Source organism: Arvicola amphibius, chromosome 8, assembly GCF_903992535.2.
Source record: "Arvicola amphibius chromosome 8, mArvAmp1.2, whole genome shotgun sequence".
In the NCBI taxonomy this organism is placed as follows: domain Eukaryota; kingdom Metazoa; phylum Chordata; class Mammalia; order Rodentia; family Cricetidae; genus Arvicola; species Arvicola amphibius.
This window is the reverse complement of record NC_052054.1, coordinates 51,627,337-51,644,125: the sequence shown is the minus strand read 5'-3', so window position 1 is coordinate 51,644,125 and position 16,789 is coordinate 51,627,337. Positions and strand designations below refer to the sequence as shown.

The 16,789-nt window shown below is 41.2% G+C and overlaps 1 protein-coding gene across 1 annotated transcript in view; it reads left to right on the top strand.

The window, feature by feature from the left end:
* The window catches only part of Slc16a10 (solute carrier family 16 member 10), an 88,474-nt gene that overhangs the window by 45,752 nt on the left and 25,933 nt on the right, over window positions 1–16,789 (top strand). Inside the window, exons 2-3 of the mRNA XM_038338782.2 lie at window positions 5,714–5,858; window positions 9,647–10,100. Of these exons, the coding sequence (XP_038194710.1) occupies window positions 5,714–5,858; window positions 9,647–10,100 (599 nt within the window). The remainder of the gene's footprint in view (window positions 1–5,713; window positions 5,859–9,646; window positions 10,101–16,789) is intronic.

Here is a 16,789-nt window from a genome sequence, read left to right as displayed (position 1 = left end):
AGACTGAGCGTAGTGCCCACGAGGTGTCTGCCACGTGGCAGGAGCTCACCTAATGCTGGTTTTCGTTTTCCTTACAAAGGCAGAGCTGTGTGCCCTGAGTGTGTGTTTAGTGTCACTACTATGGCTTTCAGTCTTAATCCAGATGCCATCTCAGGGCAGTGGGTTCCTGCAGCCACCACAGGACAAGGAAGTGCAGGAGAGTGGTTTTTCCTCGACAGTTGAGAATTTAAAGTCTTAGAGTGTTCTGAATTAGAGTGTTCTGAAGAAATGATTGATGTTTAGGTGAAGAACAATTAGTTATTTTATGTTTTGAAGAATATTTTCAATGCTTTATAAGGACTCAGTAAAAATTTCATATTTCCTACTTATTAGAAGGCCAACAGTTACTACTTCAAAAACTAAGTATCTGTAGTAGTAAGACCGTTTGTGTATTATTCTATGTTGCCTCATTCTAAAGGGGTTTGATGTGGTATTCAGCATCAGAAAACACAACTTAACACAGTGAAAAATAAGATCTGGAGTGTGATGTTCAGCCCAGGTGGAAGTAACCCTTATTAAATAGACGACCATAGCCGTGTGGTTATTGTAAAGCAATGACAAGAACGTACTAGGAAGTGGGCAGAGGCGTTCTGAAGGACTAACAGTTTGAAATGGCTGCAGGCTATACTTTGCTTCCATTTCTCAAGGGAAGGAACTCAGCAGCTGCTCTAATGCCTGTCAGTGCCAGCAGAAGCAGCAGCACCAAGAGCATCTCAGCAGTTCTGTGAGGGCCCAGGATCCTAGGACCTGGGTGCATAGGTTTCCTGTCTGGCCTACAGTAAGGGAATCATACAAAAAATACATGAACAACTTAAAAAATTGTTTTGTATTTTTTCAGTTTTTAAATCAGATTTACACATTTTATTTTATATGAAAGTGTCAAATATACATGTATTTAGGTATATCACATGAGTGCTGGGTTCCCAGGAAGGTCAGAAGAGGGCATATGGGTCCCTGGAACTGAAGGTACAGATAATTGTGAGCCACCTACCATGTGAGTTCTGGGAATTGATTTGACCAGTATTACTTTGAAGTTCACTTCTTACAGAGTCTTGGTATTATGGACAAAACAGTATAGTTATTATCTCTACACCTAGTCACATTTTACTTTTATAATTCCTTCCCATCCTCCTGCCTTCTATCCCTCCTTCATCTTTTACTTTAACTTTATTCCCCCCCCCCCTTTTGACTGGCATCAAATTTGTTGAGACCCAGTCTGGTCCTTGAATTTACAAGCCTCTGCCTCAGCCTCCTGATTTCTGGATTACATGCATATGCCACCACACCTAGAAATACTTTCCTAACTTTTGAGATGAAAAGTATATTTCTGAATTTTCACTGTTGGAATGAAAGGTTTCAACCAAGACAGGCTGAAGCCTAGACAAGTCCTGCGATGATGGAATTAGAGTCACCAATATCAGTTCAGGGTGACTTAATGTATATCCTGATGGTTTCAGAGAGACACACAGAAGCTTGGTATAGTGCTACTTGGTATATTCCAGCTGCTTGAGAAACTGAGGCAGAAGAATTATGAGTTTGAGGCCAACCTAGGCTACATAGAACCCTGCCTTTAAGAAACAAACAAACCCCCCAAGTTTTGTAAGTGGGGGCTTATGTCAAAGAGTGACAGAGCCAAATGAAAAAACCCCCACAGAGTGTCCAGTAGTCAATAAGATTTGAATATGATCAAAATCATATAATAACTGTTTGCGAGCCCTGTTATGTCTGTAGAAGTGAATGCGGGCGAACACATTGATCTCTCATGCAGAGGAATTCCAAACAGCTTATGTAGGCAGACAGTTGCTTCCAAGGTGAAGCTTAATTCTCATTCCTGCAGGGTGAGCTGTACTTAATGGCTTCCTTCCAAGAGTGCAGAAAGGGAAGGAAGGCAACTTCACAGTGAGGATCCTGGAGACACCACTGAGCGAGGTGGGCAAGGGGATAAGTCACGTTGGCTATGTGGCCTTGATACGATTTGATAATGTGCCAGTTTATGACCGTGCTGTTCCTTTGGAGCACTCACAGCTCCACAGCAGCCACACCCAGGGGCGTCCTATAATACTCAGTGCTGCACACTGTCACGAGTCAGGGGCCTAAGCAGGCATGTCTGTTAAATACAGCGTGGTGTCCCAGAGCAAAACCTGACATTAGGTGAATCCAAAGAAATGGGAATAAAGGACACAATACCAACATCGGTTCCTTAATGTATCAAGAAGAGGACAGACTATCTGAGCCTGGAAACAAGGTGGGGGAACTGTAACAATCCAACAATGACAAAAATAAAATGATAAGATGGAACCAGTAGAAATTCCAAGATATATACAACACCAAAAGGACCAAATTTATGGGTTATAGAAGCACAGAGAAGAAAAATCTCACACCAAAGGGAGAGAGAACATTTTCAAAAGGACTCAAGAAAATTTCCTGGAGATGGGAAAACAGATACAGGAGGCAGTTAGTGCACCAAGCAGATAGACCATGTTATAGCTAGAATATCAATTACACAAGGCAGTTAGTGCACCAAGCAGATAGACCATGTTATAGCTAGAATATCAATTATACAGAAGAAAGACTGAAAGTGGCGAGAGAGAAACGCCAAGTTACAACAGGCAGGCCCATCAGAGTAAGCCGGGTTATCCAACAGAACCTTAAAGCTAGAAGGGCTTGGAATAATGTATATCCGATTCCGAAAGAAAACAACTGCCAGTTCCGAATGCCATACCCAGCAAAGCTGCACGTAGTAACAGAAGGAAAAAATAAAATCTTTTCATTTTAATAGACTAAAATTAAACTAAAGTTTCAGGAGTGACGATTCCATGTGATAGGTGCTCAGGGGTTGGGGCGAAGCTTTAAAATAGTACTGAAAACTCAGAATCCTGGGAAGGATTCCTGTTAAAAAGAACATTTTGTGAGGCTCCCTCAGAACTCTATGTTATGCCTTCTTCTCCCATGCGTGGAAGAAGCACAAGGGACATGCCCTTACACTTGATGTCTAGCAGAGAGTCTCTAGAGTGAAGAGTACTTCCATCCATGGGGGTGGGGCACAGAGGACTGAGACAGCCCCTGGAAACTAGGAGGGGCTGGAGAGAGGCCTTCATGGTTAAGAGCACGGACTGCTCTTCCAGAGGATGCAAGTTTGATTCCCAGCACCCACAAGGCAGCTCACAGCTGTCTGTAGCTCCAGCCCAACGGTATCTCATGGCAACATTGCATATGCACAAAATGCCTGCACACACGGGGAGAGCTATACAGGAGGTGGCTGGTGTGGGATTTGAAAGGATTTGTGAGTGCTTCCTACAGATCAGAGGAGGCTGAGTAGGTGAGAGGTAGCTCCTTAGCTCTTCTGATTCCAGCCCAAATAGATTGCCTAGAGGGACGGCAAGGTTCCTGTAGGCTTGTGAATGACAGCCAAAAGCTGTCAGTAGTGATATAGCTAAGAGGAGCTCAGAGTAGCGTTCCGAAGAACCCACATCTATTCCAGTTAGCATCCACTATCCTTTGGTAGTACCATTGAAAGCATAATGTCCTTGCTTTCCTTCCCCCAGCCTTCTCTCCCATACCCACCTTGGAGAGAACTAATAGCAAGGGATGGGGAGAGCTGGGAAGCAGCTGATCCCAAGTCTTTCCTGTCCATCCCTGGGTCTAGAAAACATTCAGTTACTAAATAAAGACTGGAGTGTTAGCTGGAGTGACTACAGGCTTTCTGTTATTTAGCACAGACAAAAAAGGCCACTCGGATCTGCTAAAGTGCCCCTCGATGGCAGAGGAAACTGTTCCCTCCACAGATGAATGTTGAGAGAATGATCAAGAAAGTGCATATGATTTTATCTTGCTGTTGGTGCAATTTAATAAATGTGCAAGCCTGTAAGTTATCATGTTTGGCATAGATATAAGAGCATTCATTACTTTAGCAGAATTATGACTATTATGACTATTTAATACTTACTTTTAAATTTTTGGGTTTTTGTATGTATTCTTGCAGAATCAGGAAGGTGTGATTTCTAATTTTCAAAATTTTTTCTTGTAAAAGATAGTATATTTTTAGAAAAGGTAAAACTATGTATGGTTTTTACCAAAATCCACAGTAGTCAAAGACTTTTGCAGGGGTTTTGTTTGTGGTTATGTTGTTTTTTTATTTAGTTGTTTTTGGGGGAGCGGGCAGAGTGTACTTTGACTTGTGAACATTACATGTAACATATGCTCTTAGATTTCTTGGTGTGGTTTACTATTTGATGTTAGTATCTTGATTGTAGAGGTTCCTCTGTCAAGAATGGATGGCAGTATTCTACCCTGCTGGGTTTTAGTAGTGTATCGTTTTTCTAGTTGTACCGTTTGTTTCATTTATTTATTTATTTATTGAGACATTATCTCACTGGGTAACTATGTATGTAGATCAGGGTAATCTCAAACTCAGAGATCCTCCTGCTTCAGCCTTCTGAGTGCTGGAATTAAAGGTAATTACCACCATACCTAGCCCAGAAAGTCATTTCTTAAACATAGATTACTAAGATTTTTTTAAAAATAGGATTAAATTATTACTGATGAGTGACTTTTTTTTTAAAGACGGCATCTATGTAGCTCATACTGGGGTGGAACTCACAGCAGTCCTCTGCTCCAGCCACCCAAGTGTTAGAATTACAAGTGAGCCACCATGCCTAGCAAAATCCTTTTATTTTAAACCACAAATAATTAGCAAGCGGCCGCGATTACCCATGTCTCATGAAAACAGCATAAAACCTAGGTAAAAAACAGCTTTTTGCTCCAGAAAAGCTATGTAAAATTCAAATATGTACCACAAAAATACTACAATATGCACAAAACTAAAACTTTAAAGCATATATATGGAATGCTGAATCAGCGTTATATGTGGCTTACGACATTAAGTCAATATTAATTGTATTTAAGGGTTATGGAACTTTCCAAATTTAAAAAAAGAATGACTCAGAGAGAGTGTATGTACGGATAATCCAATTAGTGGAATTCTAAAAATTAACATTCATAAACTCCTTAGTAAAAATAACTTTGAAAAGGTGTCCCCAGATTTCCCACAGATCCCTCTCCCATGCTATCTGCAGACTGAGCGTTCTGTCTCTTTCCTTCAGATGACACCAATGCCTTCTTTCCAGTTAGCTTTTCCTCCTCCAGAGCCTCTGCTCATGTTTGTTCTAGGTTCATCCTTAGCAGATGTTTTTCTTGGTTTAGACTTTGGGATGGAGGGAGCAGGTTCACTGACAGTCTGGCAGACTGTCCTGTGGTGTCCTGTTTAGTTTGGATCCCTGTCGCTCTTTGTATTCTCTGGAGATGTTCCCTTCAGCACAGTGCTGATGCTGGAGCTGCCAGAATAGTACAGTACAACAGGCTGGAGAGATGCTCCGTGGTTGAGAGCTCTCGCGCTCTCGCAGGGCCCGAGTTTGGTATCAGCACACACACAGTGTTTTAAGATAGTCTTCTTTCTGATAGAGGAAGAGAATTAGAATCATGGCTAAAAATCTTTTCAAGAATTCAACTGAATACAATTGAGTATGAGTCACCACTGGCCAAGTGCTTAAGCTGGTGTCCAGACTTCCTCTGGCTGTCAGTGTGCATCAGCGCCGCTCCTCAATGCGGATCACCCCCTTTCTAAATGGAATGGTGTGAGTGCGGTTTGCGAGGTAATGTTCTCCCTCTTTTCCAGCGTGGGTAGGCTCGCTGTCCATGGGCATGATCTTCTTCTGCTGCCCCATAGTCAGTGTCTTCACAGACATGTTCGGCTGCCGGAAAACAGCCGTCGTGGGTGCTGCCGTGGGATTCATCGGCCTCATGTCCAGTTCTTTCGTAAGGTAAGGATGTGGCTTCTTCATGCTGCTCTTGAAGAGCTGCTAAATGTCTCCCAGGCCTTTGCAAAAAGAAAGTCCTCTTAAAACACGGCATTCTAGAGATCAGAATGTCACTCGGCGGCACACCCAAGGCAGAACGGTGAAACATACCTGCTCTTGGCAGTCAATTTTAGATGTTAGGATGCATGTGTTCCCTGGAGCCCAGAAAAATGTTTTTCCTTTTGTTTTAATCTATTTACATAAAACTCCTAAAGGAATCAAGTTATATCTATTAGTTATCTAAAGCTATGGCTTCAGTTTAAAGTCGCTACCCTCTTAGATCTCAAGGATTCAGTAAGTGATATTTTTAAGTAATAGGCTTTGTTGGAAAATTGTTTTATTGATGAGAATAAGATCTAAATCAATGCCAATCCAGGTGGAGATTTCCAGTCTGTTTTAAAAATAATAAAAATAAAAAGAGCATATTAAGGTATTTAAATACCTTAACAAGAAGAAGTGGCTAAATATATTTTAAAATGTAAGGTCATATACTACATCTATTAGAAGAAAAGATGCAGGCCTCCTAAGGTCAAAGGGAACATTACAGTGTGAAGCAGCTGTGTGGTTAGAGGGATGCTTGTGTGCTCGCAGTGCTGGTAGCCGGAGGCAGTTAACCACCCTCCAGCTAGTTGCTTGTCATTTCCTGCCTCTTTCGCTTCCCTGCCTGCCCTCATGTTTCCTTGTCTGAAAAGCATGACTTAGTCGTGGGTGGAGTTAAGAAGGGATTTAGCTTGCAAAATTGACCCTGTTTATTTTAAGTTTTTTCATATTTAGTCAGCAGAATCCTTAGCTTTTCTCTCTTCTCTTCCTATTATACACACACACACACACACACACACACACACACACTTATCTTTCTCAATATAAAGTAGGCAATTAGCTTTTATACTTGTCCACTTAAAATTTTATTCAAGTTGTTTAAAATTATATTTCTTAGTATAAAACAGATGTTCAATTTTAAAGAGCCTTTCTGATTGCTTCTAAACTCTTTATTTAAAAAGAAAAGAAGTTTGGAATTCTCCAGGTACTGGTTACCTGAACTGGCGGCTCTGCCCCTTGCTGAGGGTGTGGAGAGCAAGCGAAAGCCCACAGAACCTGTTATACATTTTAGTGGAAATCACACACACAAACACCAAGCATTTGTTTTTACAACCTTTTTGACTAGTGAAAAGAAAATTATATTGTAGCCCAGTTTGTTCCTCCTTTTTCCTTCTCTGCATCTCAGAGCCCTGGAGAAGCAATTCTTGAGGCCACATTGACCTTATGTGTAATATCGTCACATGACTCAGTTTGGTTAACTTGCTGGTCAAAAGCTGTCAGAACAACACAGCATATCCTGGAGGAAGCTGCATAAGTCACCAGCGTGAGGTGGCAGGTCTGATTCTCTAGCGCCCTGGGTGACTCAGAGTCCCCGCGCATGGCTAGATTCCTAACCTTCCTGGCTTACACTGCAGTTAGATGCCAGCCACCGAACCCAGCTGTTTGTCGTGAGGGCAGACGTAAGGGACAGAAGTTCAGTGAGGACAGTGACAGCGACCTGGAAAGATGTAAACCACTCTCACCAAGTACATGAGATTTCAACTTATGCTCAGAAGAATGCTGATTTATGTTCATGGCTATCTGCTTTACTGTGGAGTAGCTGGGGCACTTGATGTTTGTGATAATGATGTTATCAATACTATTTTCAATAAATATTTTGAGGGAGGCAGAGAAATGGATATGAGTTTTATATTTTTTCTTTGAAATTTTGAGAATTTAAGAACTTGCAATCATTTGGAAAATGGCTTATGTGGAAAATTTGGTACAGACTGAAGCATCGTGAACTCAGGGTTAATTTGTCCCATATAGTGAGAGACCTAAAAACCAAAACAGACAACATCCCTCCCTCCAACCAAAAAGAATGAAGCGCGGACTGGAGAGTTGGCTCTTACAAAGGACCTGGGTTCATTTCCAGCACCCACACGGTGGCTCACTGTTGTCTATAGCTCCAGTCCCAAAGGAACCGAGGCACTCTTCTGGCCTCCGTGAGCACCAGGCACACACATGGTGCACAGATGTACAGGCAAAGCACCATACACATTAAACATAATATTAATAAAAAATATTTTTGAAATGAAGCATTATTTGTTCTGTGTAATTCTTACTAGGGACAGGGATAGAAGGATTGCTTTATGCAGACTGTGAATAACTTGAACAAAACAAACACTTTTTAATACTTTTCTACCAAGTTTCTGTTTAATGTGTCTATTAAATCAAGAGTGGAGATTTGAGCAGGATGTGGTGGTGCATACTTTAAATCCCAGCCCTCAGGAGGCAGAGGCAAGTGGATCTCTGTGTTCAAGGCCAGCCTGATCTACAGAGAGAGTTCCAAAACACCCTGTCTTGAAAAAGCAATGCCAGCATGCTTTAATTTTGTCAGATTCGAGTTCCTTGTGATTCCCTCAGTATGCTGATAGGAGGGCATTATTGTCCAAAATTTAATTATTAACCAGCTTTATCTACTGATAAATAGCCTTTTGAATTGGACTTTGAAAAAAAAAGTAAGAAAGAAAGAAAAAGAAGACAACTTTTAACTTGTTTCCTTTCCGTCCTTACCACAGTTGTCTCCAAGCACCTAATCCTCACCTTCCTAAGAGATGTACAGTTATTTGATTACATTAAAACTCCTTGTATTCTTTTTATTCTGTCGAGACATAAGTGGTAAGTTACTTAAAAAGCTTGCAGACTGGAATCAGTGCTGAGCACACTTAATTCAGTCTTAATGCAATCTGAATATGATTTCTTCTTATCTTGCACAATGCTGGGAACCACACAATCCAGGGCAAAGGTTGGCTGATGGCTCTAGGACAGCAGGGGTTGGGGGCTGGGGTGGCAGGAGCACAACTGTGATCTCATGCAAATACTCTTCATCGGCACTGATGAGACAGCACCAGACGGCTTTTTCTTTGGCAGTATTGCTTAGTAAGCACCTGGGAAAAGGCCATAAAAATGTGTGTACATAGTTAAATTGTAATTTGAAAGTACTATTGAACAAGATTTTATTGTCCCTTCCTAGCAGCTGTCTTTGTTTTTGAGCTGTGGAGAACATAGTTCTTACTCAGCGCTATGAATGGTTCACCAGAAATCCTTGGCAGGCAAAGGCGAGCAGTCACTATGACCTTAATGGTCATTTTTCCACACGTTTAGATTATGTTAAAATAACTTATTGCTATATTCCTGGTTTTTTATTTTATTTTTTTTTGTTTTTCGAGACAGGGTTTCCCTGTAGTTTCTAGAGCCTGTCCTGGAACTAGCTCTTGTAGACCAGCCTGGCCTGGAACTCAGAGATCCACCTGCCTCTGCCTCCCGAGTGCTGGGATTAAAGGCGTGCGCCACCACCGCCCGGCTATATTCCTGGTTTATTAAGCCTTTCCCGTTTTTGGTTTTTATTTTAGAAAACGTGTTGGCAAGATCTGGTTTTACTAAGGGAGTTCCTTTTAAGGATTAATTTTATTTCATGTGTATGAATGTTTAAATACACATACCGTGTGCATACCCAGTACCCACAGAGGCCAGAAGAAGCCATCCGATCCTCTGGGATTGGAGTCACAGTGGTTGTGAGCTGCCATGTGGGTTCTGGGAGCCGAGTCAGGCAAGCACAGCAGATGCTCTTGACTGCTGAGATGTCTCTCCAGCCCCTATATGAGGTGTTATCCTACTAAGCACCATGCAAAAGACTAAAGCCGCTTTCTGTCTGTCTCCTCTTTATGCAGCTCCATCGAGCCTCTGTACCTTACCTATGGAATCATATTTGCCTGCGGCTGCTCCTTTGCATACCAGCCTTCATTGGTTATCTTGGGACACTACTTCAAGAAGCGCCTCGGACTAGTTAACGGCATCGTCACGGCCGGCAGCAGTGTCTTCACAATTTTGCTCCCTTTGCTTTTAGGGAACCTGACCAACAGCGTGGGCCTCTTCTACACTCTGAGAGTCCTCTGCATCTTCATGTTTGTGCTCTTCCTGGCTGGCTTTACTTACCGACCTCTTGTTCCCAGCACCAAAGAGAAAGAGAGTGAGGGCAGCAGGCTCTCCTTCTTTTCCCGGAGAAAGTTTAGTCCTCCAAAGAAATTTTTCAATTTCGCCATCTTCAAGGTGACAGCTTATGCGGTGTGGGCCGCCGGAATTCCACTTGCACTCTTTGGATACTTTGTGCCTTATGTCCACTTGGTGAGTATGCATCTTTGGCTCTGTTTGTAGATAAATGTCTCTGGTCACACAGGGAGATCTAGAGGAGCGAGAGAGGTCAGGCTGAAGTCGGCCTCAGGCATTGTCCTGGTTGGGACCCCAGACTCTGGGAATTAAGGTCATTCAAACAAGAACAGTTTCCCCATCAGACTGCTAAACAGAGACTCTGATGGTGTGCTTCAGTATTTTGGAGTCCCCAACAAAAGCAATTTTGAAAGGACTATACCTTGGAAGGAGTCATATCAAGGTAAGGTATTTGATATGGGTAAGATGGCTCAGTGGTGAAAGGCACTTTTGCTGTCACGCCTGCAGCCTGAGTCTGAGGCCTGGAACCGACTTGGTGGGAGGAGGGAACCCACTCATGAAGGTTGTCCTCTGACCTCCACTGCGGCCAGTGTGACCCCTCACCAAAAGAAGAGTCCAAGAAAGATCTAGAAGTAGTGTGCTGATCTTACCCAGGGATAAAGCTAGTGTAATGACCTTGTTAATATTAATAATTTTCGATAGATGGATACAGAAATTAAATGCTTAACAAAATGCCAGTGATTGACACAAAGAAACATTCTATCTATACTTCTGGGAAAACAGGTATTCTCTTTAGAGAAGAATTTGAGAAACGATAGGGAAGTTTTAAATGAGAGCAGAGCCTTAAAGTTTTATGGGAAATTAGGATTTCAAGTGCTCAAGCCGTTTATGTTGCTTCCTTTAATGTCAAAATTCAGCCTATTCGTACTGAAATGAGAGTAAGTGGCGTCGAGGGATTCGCACTTAGGAAAATGTTCTCAGAGGAGCTCTCTGTTCCTTCCTCCTCTTCTTCTTTACTGCTGTGGTGGAAAATAAATACAAAAATGACAATTACTCTGGTTTTTCTTTTGTGTATATACTAACTACATGTGAAGACTTGGATTTTTTTTTTAAAGCTTCTAGTCTATGTAGGGATATCTACAATTTTTCTTTAGTTAAAAGTGTTGGTAAACGTAACAGTGGCTCATGAAGTTACTGGGTCTAGAGGGTCAGCTAACAACGACACCAGGAGTCCCTTGTAGTTTCCAGTGCACATTCAGAAAGTAAGCAAGCTGAGGAACCGTGATGAGCGCTGGGGAGCACGTCTGGATAAAAGAATAATTTTGAATTCTGAATTCTCCATACTGTGCTCTTGCAGCTGGGCTGGAGGTAAGCAGGGGTGGGGAAGGACTAGGGATAGTCACCTGAGCCATGCGGCGTTCATAGTAGATAAAACCTGATCTGATCGTCCTTTTCGTTCTTACAGCTGTCTCTAAAACCACTGAATTAGTTTTTGTTGGACTGTGGGTCTGTTGAGAAAGAATCAGTTTTACCAACCTACTCCTTATCAGTCAAGGACACAATTATTGTGTATCCCCCTCCTTTCCATTTTGAGACGTGTAGTTCAGGCTAGCCTTTATGAATCTTCCTTCTTTGCCTCCCAAGTTATAGGGGTGTGTCACTAAGCCCAGCTTTTCTTATTTTCTTTTCTAATCCTTTTTGGTACTAAAAGGTGAAAATACGCAGAGAAATGGACAGTTCAACTTTTCTAATGCTATTTCTGGTGATAAGGTTTGCAATGTATCAGTTAACTAATTTTGCATATTACTTCATCTGGCTCTCACCATAAAGCTGTGAAGTAAGTAAAATAAACCATGGTAACTCCTGGTTCACAGATTCACAGGAGAAAGACATTTTCTGCTTAGAGAAGTAGAGAAAGTGTTGACGCTGGGCCCTGAGCATGAAGTGTTTTTTTAAAACTGGGGTTTTGATCAACTTGGGTGTTGAACTTTTCAGTTTGGTTTTCTTTAAACTTCAGAAGCATAATGCATGTTCTCATGGCTCTGTTCATGATTTGAAAAAGAATGTATATGTTTATTCTCAGAGCAACTTTGGAAATTTAATTTTTTTTTATTTGGTGTGTGTATAGGGGATTTCATGTAGTTTAGGGTGGCCTCAAACTTTAAATGTAGCTCAGGTTGACCTTAAACTTCTGGTCCCATTGCTTCCACCTCTCAAGTACAGGGATACAGGTCTGTGCCACCATGATTGCTTGCAGTTGACTTTTTGAAAAGGGAAGAATCAGTAACCTTTCTTTTAAGCCTATCCACATATAATCTCAATATATGGACACAAGTCTCATGGATCAGATTAAGGATGTGTTAATGTCTAAGGAACCAGTTTTCATGTCCTGCCCTCTTTGGTTGAGAGCTGTTTCTTGGTTAGCTTCTCATCCTTCTAATATTCCCCATCACTTCCTACCTTGTCATTTCAAAGTTTCCTTGCTGGGCTCCTCCCTGCCCTACCCCATGTCCCAAGCCTTATTTTTTGGTCCTTTTTATCCATGTCCACTAAAAGTTTCATCTAGTCTCCTGAGTTCAGACAATACACACGACTCTGGTATCTCTAGCCCAGACCCTTTGCTGAATTTTCACCAGAGCTTTATGTCCACTCACTCACTTACATATCTCCATTTGCATGACTATTGGCTGTTCCAGACATAATATGAGTAGCCACCCCGAACTTGCTCTGTCCCTTACTGCGCTTGTCTCAGGAGACCGTGGCTTTATCCTTGCAGAGAGTCGGGCCTCAAACCCCATTGTTTTTGAGCCCCTCCTTCTTGTACATCACAGCCCTGATAGAGTCAGGGAGCCCTGGTGACTTGCCTTTCACAGTGTATCTGGAATCTGGCCACTCTTCACCGTCATCAGTATCAACGTTCTTGTCCAGGCCACCTTTGTGTAGAGGTCAAAGGACAACTTGGAAGAATTAGTTCTTTATCTGTGGCTTCCTGAGATTGCACTCAAACTGCAAGCACCTTCACTACTGAGCCATCCTGTGGCCCTGAAATTCCACTTACTTCATCAGTGTTTTGGCCCACTTGATGCACAGATGGTTCTTACACTTTTATTGTTTTAAGCTGTCTGTTACATAGGTCCTAAAAATGTTTTAGTTCCTCTGTCATTGTTGCCAAGTTAATTAAGTTTGCATAAGGCAATAAGCTGCCACTAATTCTACTTTTTATAGGTACTGGATTATATTTGTGTGTTGACATTAGCGTGGCTGTGCTTTTCATAACAGAATGCTAATAGTGGCTTGAGATTGGATCTTGGATGTTTATTATAAGAGAATTAACAAGTGTTTTCAATGCCCATGAGGGCAGTACTCGCAGGATTAACATTCTGGTCCACTGTATATTACAAAGTCACTGGTTAATATGTTGTACTTCCTGCTTTCTATGTTAACTAGAGGGAATTTATAAGAAGTTAATTCCGATGCAGTGTTTTAAATGAGGGATTTTTGATAAAAATTCCTTTTAGCTTTTTACCTCCAAGGGATAGTTTTAGTATACCTACAATTTACTCACTTAGTTTTCCTTTTTTGATTAAAAATATACATCATATGTAATCCTAAAAGGAATAAAAAAAAATCTAATGACCTTAAAGTGGCTTGCAAGGTTCTCCATGATCTGGCTTTGCCTGCCACTGGGGTCTCTCCTGAGCTGCCTGCCAGGCTCACTGAGTTCCTGCATCTTTCACCCTCCCACTTACATGTGTACAGGGCAGTAAAGCAGCCTTAGTGCTATTTTTAATCTGGCCACAGATGAATATTTCTCCCCTACCCAGAATCCCCAAACTTCCTCATACTTACTCTTTTCTTTTTTAAAATGGCATTTAATAGTTTCTAAACTATTTTATTTTTATTATTGTAATCTATATATTTTGCTAGATTCTGTGAAGTTAGGGTCTTTCTCTGTTTTGTTTGATGATAGATCTCAAAGCAAATAGCATGGTGTCTAGCACACAGCAGGTGCTCAAATATTGTTTGGCTGATGAGTTATTTTATGTATAAATCTAAGGGGATACACATAGTATTTAAAGCCATACCATTTGGGTATTTAAACTCCTTTACATCCATGTCATAATGATATTCATTCAGTATTTACCAAATGAGCTCAAACTCCAAAAACCTCAGAATAACAAAGTAACTACCAGTATTGTCATTTCATGGGAGAGGAGAGGTGACGCCTGTGCTCTGACCCTCACTTTATATGTCTGTGCTGGAACTACAAGATAACTCAAGACATTTCTGTCTCCAAAGGAGCCGTGTCATCAGGCCCGCTGAGACTCTCACAGAGCCTGGGCCGTGCCGGACTGATGGCAGTGGTTCTGTAGCTCTTCTTACTGGTCTGAACTAGTCCCTCCTGAGTATGGAGATGACAATTACAGGCGCTGTCATCATCTCTCACTACTCCTCCCTTTGAAGCCCAGCAATTCAGGACCAGTTTTCTTTGAGTCTAAAACACTGGTCATTCGGCTGAGTTGTTTTTAGGTTAAAGTTAAAGTCACAAAAATTCTATCAAGATGATTGACTTATATGTAGAAAACCTGTAATATATCATTATTAGCTACATTACAAAATGTTTTGAGACAAGATCTTACTATGTAGCACAGGCTGGTTTAAGGTAGTTTGTTTGTTTGAGGCAAGTCTTTCTACAGAGCACTGGCTGTCCTGGAACTCACTTTGTAGACCAGGCTGGCCTCCAACTTGCCTGTCTCTGCCTCTTGAGTGCTGGAATTATTTATGTGACACCATGTCTGACTTGGTTTCAAATTCTTAATCTTCCTAGTTTATCCTTCCAAATATGGGGGTTACAGGCATGAATGAATCATGGACAACTAACATTAGTCTTTTTTTCTTTTTTGAAGAAAAGTGTGTTAATATATGTTAATATATAAATGGATTGGTTTTGTGGCAGATAGTTCCAATAGAAACTTTGACCTGGAAGAGATGTCCCATTTATGTGCTGTAAGATTAATGGTAGATCATTTGCCTGCTTACCAGGCAATTAAGTGGATTCCTAAGTCCACTCGTAATTGGGAATAAACAAGTTGTACTTTCAAACTAGAATCAACTTTCAAGACAAACAAGCCCATAAATGGGACATGAAGTTCTTTTAAAGCTACTTTTTGATTCAGATAGTGCCAAATGTTACCAGGGTCTGCTATGGGCATCTCATGACTGGGAGACTTAGGAGCCCAGCAGTTCTGACCACTCAGCTACAGTCAGATCATGTGGTGCAGAGCCATGCAAGCAGGGGAAACAAGCGATCTTTAATCTCCTCGTGGCTCTCCTAGAGGGAGATTCAGGGCATGAAGAATGGATTGTATTGAATGTTTTCATAATACATACAGCAAGCACAATGGATGCAGTAGGTAGCGTAGAACTGAGGAAGTGCGCCTTAAAGCTGTGCTTCTTTGGGGATATTCACCGAGTTATGCTCAGAATTGAGATTTGAGCTGGGAGTCAAACATGTGATAAAACCCATGTTTGTTCAGTGAAGCAGCCTGGAGCTGCCCTTCCCAGCCACACTATATGACTCTGCTTCATTTGCCCTGCAGATTCCCGTTCTCACAATGGTTAACTGTCCTAGTGCTGAGACATGGTCTTTACCTGGAGAGAAGACGCTGAGAGGACCCAGTTCTTGTTCTAAAGTGATAGGAATAAGAGGACCCATGTGACCTTATTTCTGACCCCTAGATCTTCTCTTCTGATGGGCAGGTCATTGAATATAAGAAAATTAGGTCAATTTCAAGTTACTTTTCATATCTATCACAAGCAAGCAGACTATGAACTATAATACTTTATGTTCAATTTTGGTTTATTTTTGTTTTTTTTTTTAACAAAAACTGTCAACTTTATGTTCAATTTTGGTTTATTTTATTTTGTTTTTTTTTTTTTTTAACAAAAACTGTCAACCATAACAAAACAAAAAGTAGGCACATACAAATTTACAGTAAGATAATAGAGTAAATTTGATTAACAAATGACTATTGTTAAAAAATTATAAAAATGTACATGGCCACAGTTTAGAGTCACATCCATTTATCCAAGGCTGCTGCCTAAAGCCAAGGGCCTACAGAATTAGTTTAGAGTTAGCTGGGGAATAACTGGCTGATTTCACCAGGTTTTTGTTTTCTTTATTTGTATTTAAATATATCACCCTTCATTTGGTAAAATGTAGCATGCTTCTAGATAATAACAGATTTCATCCCTCAAATCCTTCAGAGAGTATCAAAACTTACTCAAGTTTTACAAACCTAAATTGTGCTTATAAGGTAAGGGTCCTTTCATATTTTTATATAAACTGAAAATGAATTGTTTTGATGCAGGATGAATAGGGATAGAAATCTTAATTTGAAGCATCTCTCCTTTGCAAGACTCTGCTTGGTAACTGGCTTTTGCGAGGTTTACCAGGGCGCTAAGACTGAGAACATGTTTATGCCAGTTTAACCTTATCTCCTAAGTTACAGACAGGAGTACAGGACAGAAGGGAAACAAGCCTTCCTCTGTAGTTGAGCCCTAGTGAATCGTTGACACCCAACGGAAGTTTAAAAGCTTTCAGCCCCCGCTTGTCTCTTTTCCACTGTGTCTCTCTCCCTTCTGTCCCCATTGTATCTCTCTATCCTGCCCTCCTTGGCAGCTCACTTATAAACAGTAACTTTACATTCTCTCATAACACACTGGAGAACAGCTCAATTTGGAGGCATAAATTTGAAGCATGGACAGTTATGTAATCCCGCTATCTGCAACCACGTCAGTTGAACGCATTCTTGGCATAACATGGCAGAACAGCTGTGGCATCTAGGCTTCAGAGCACAATTTAA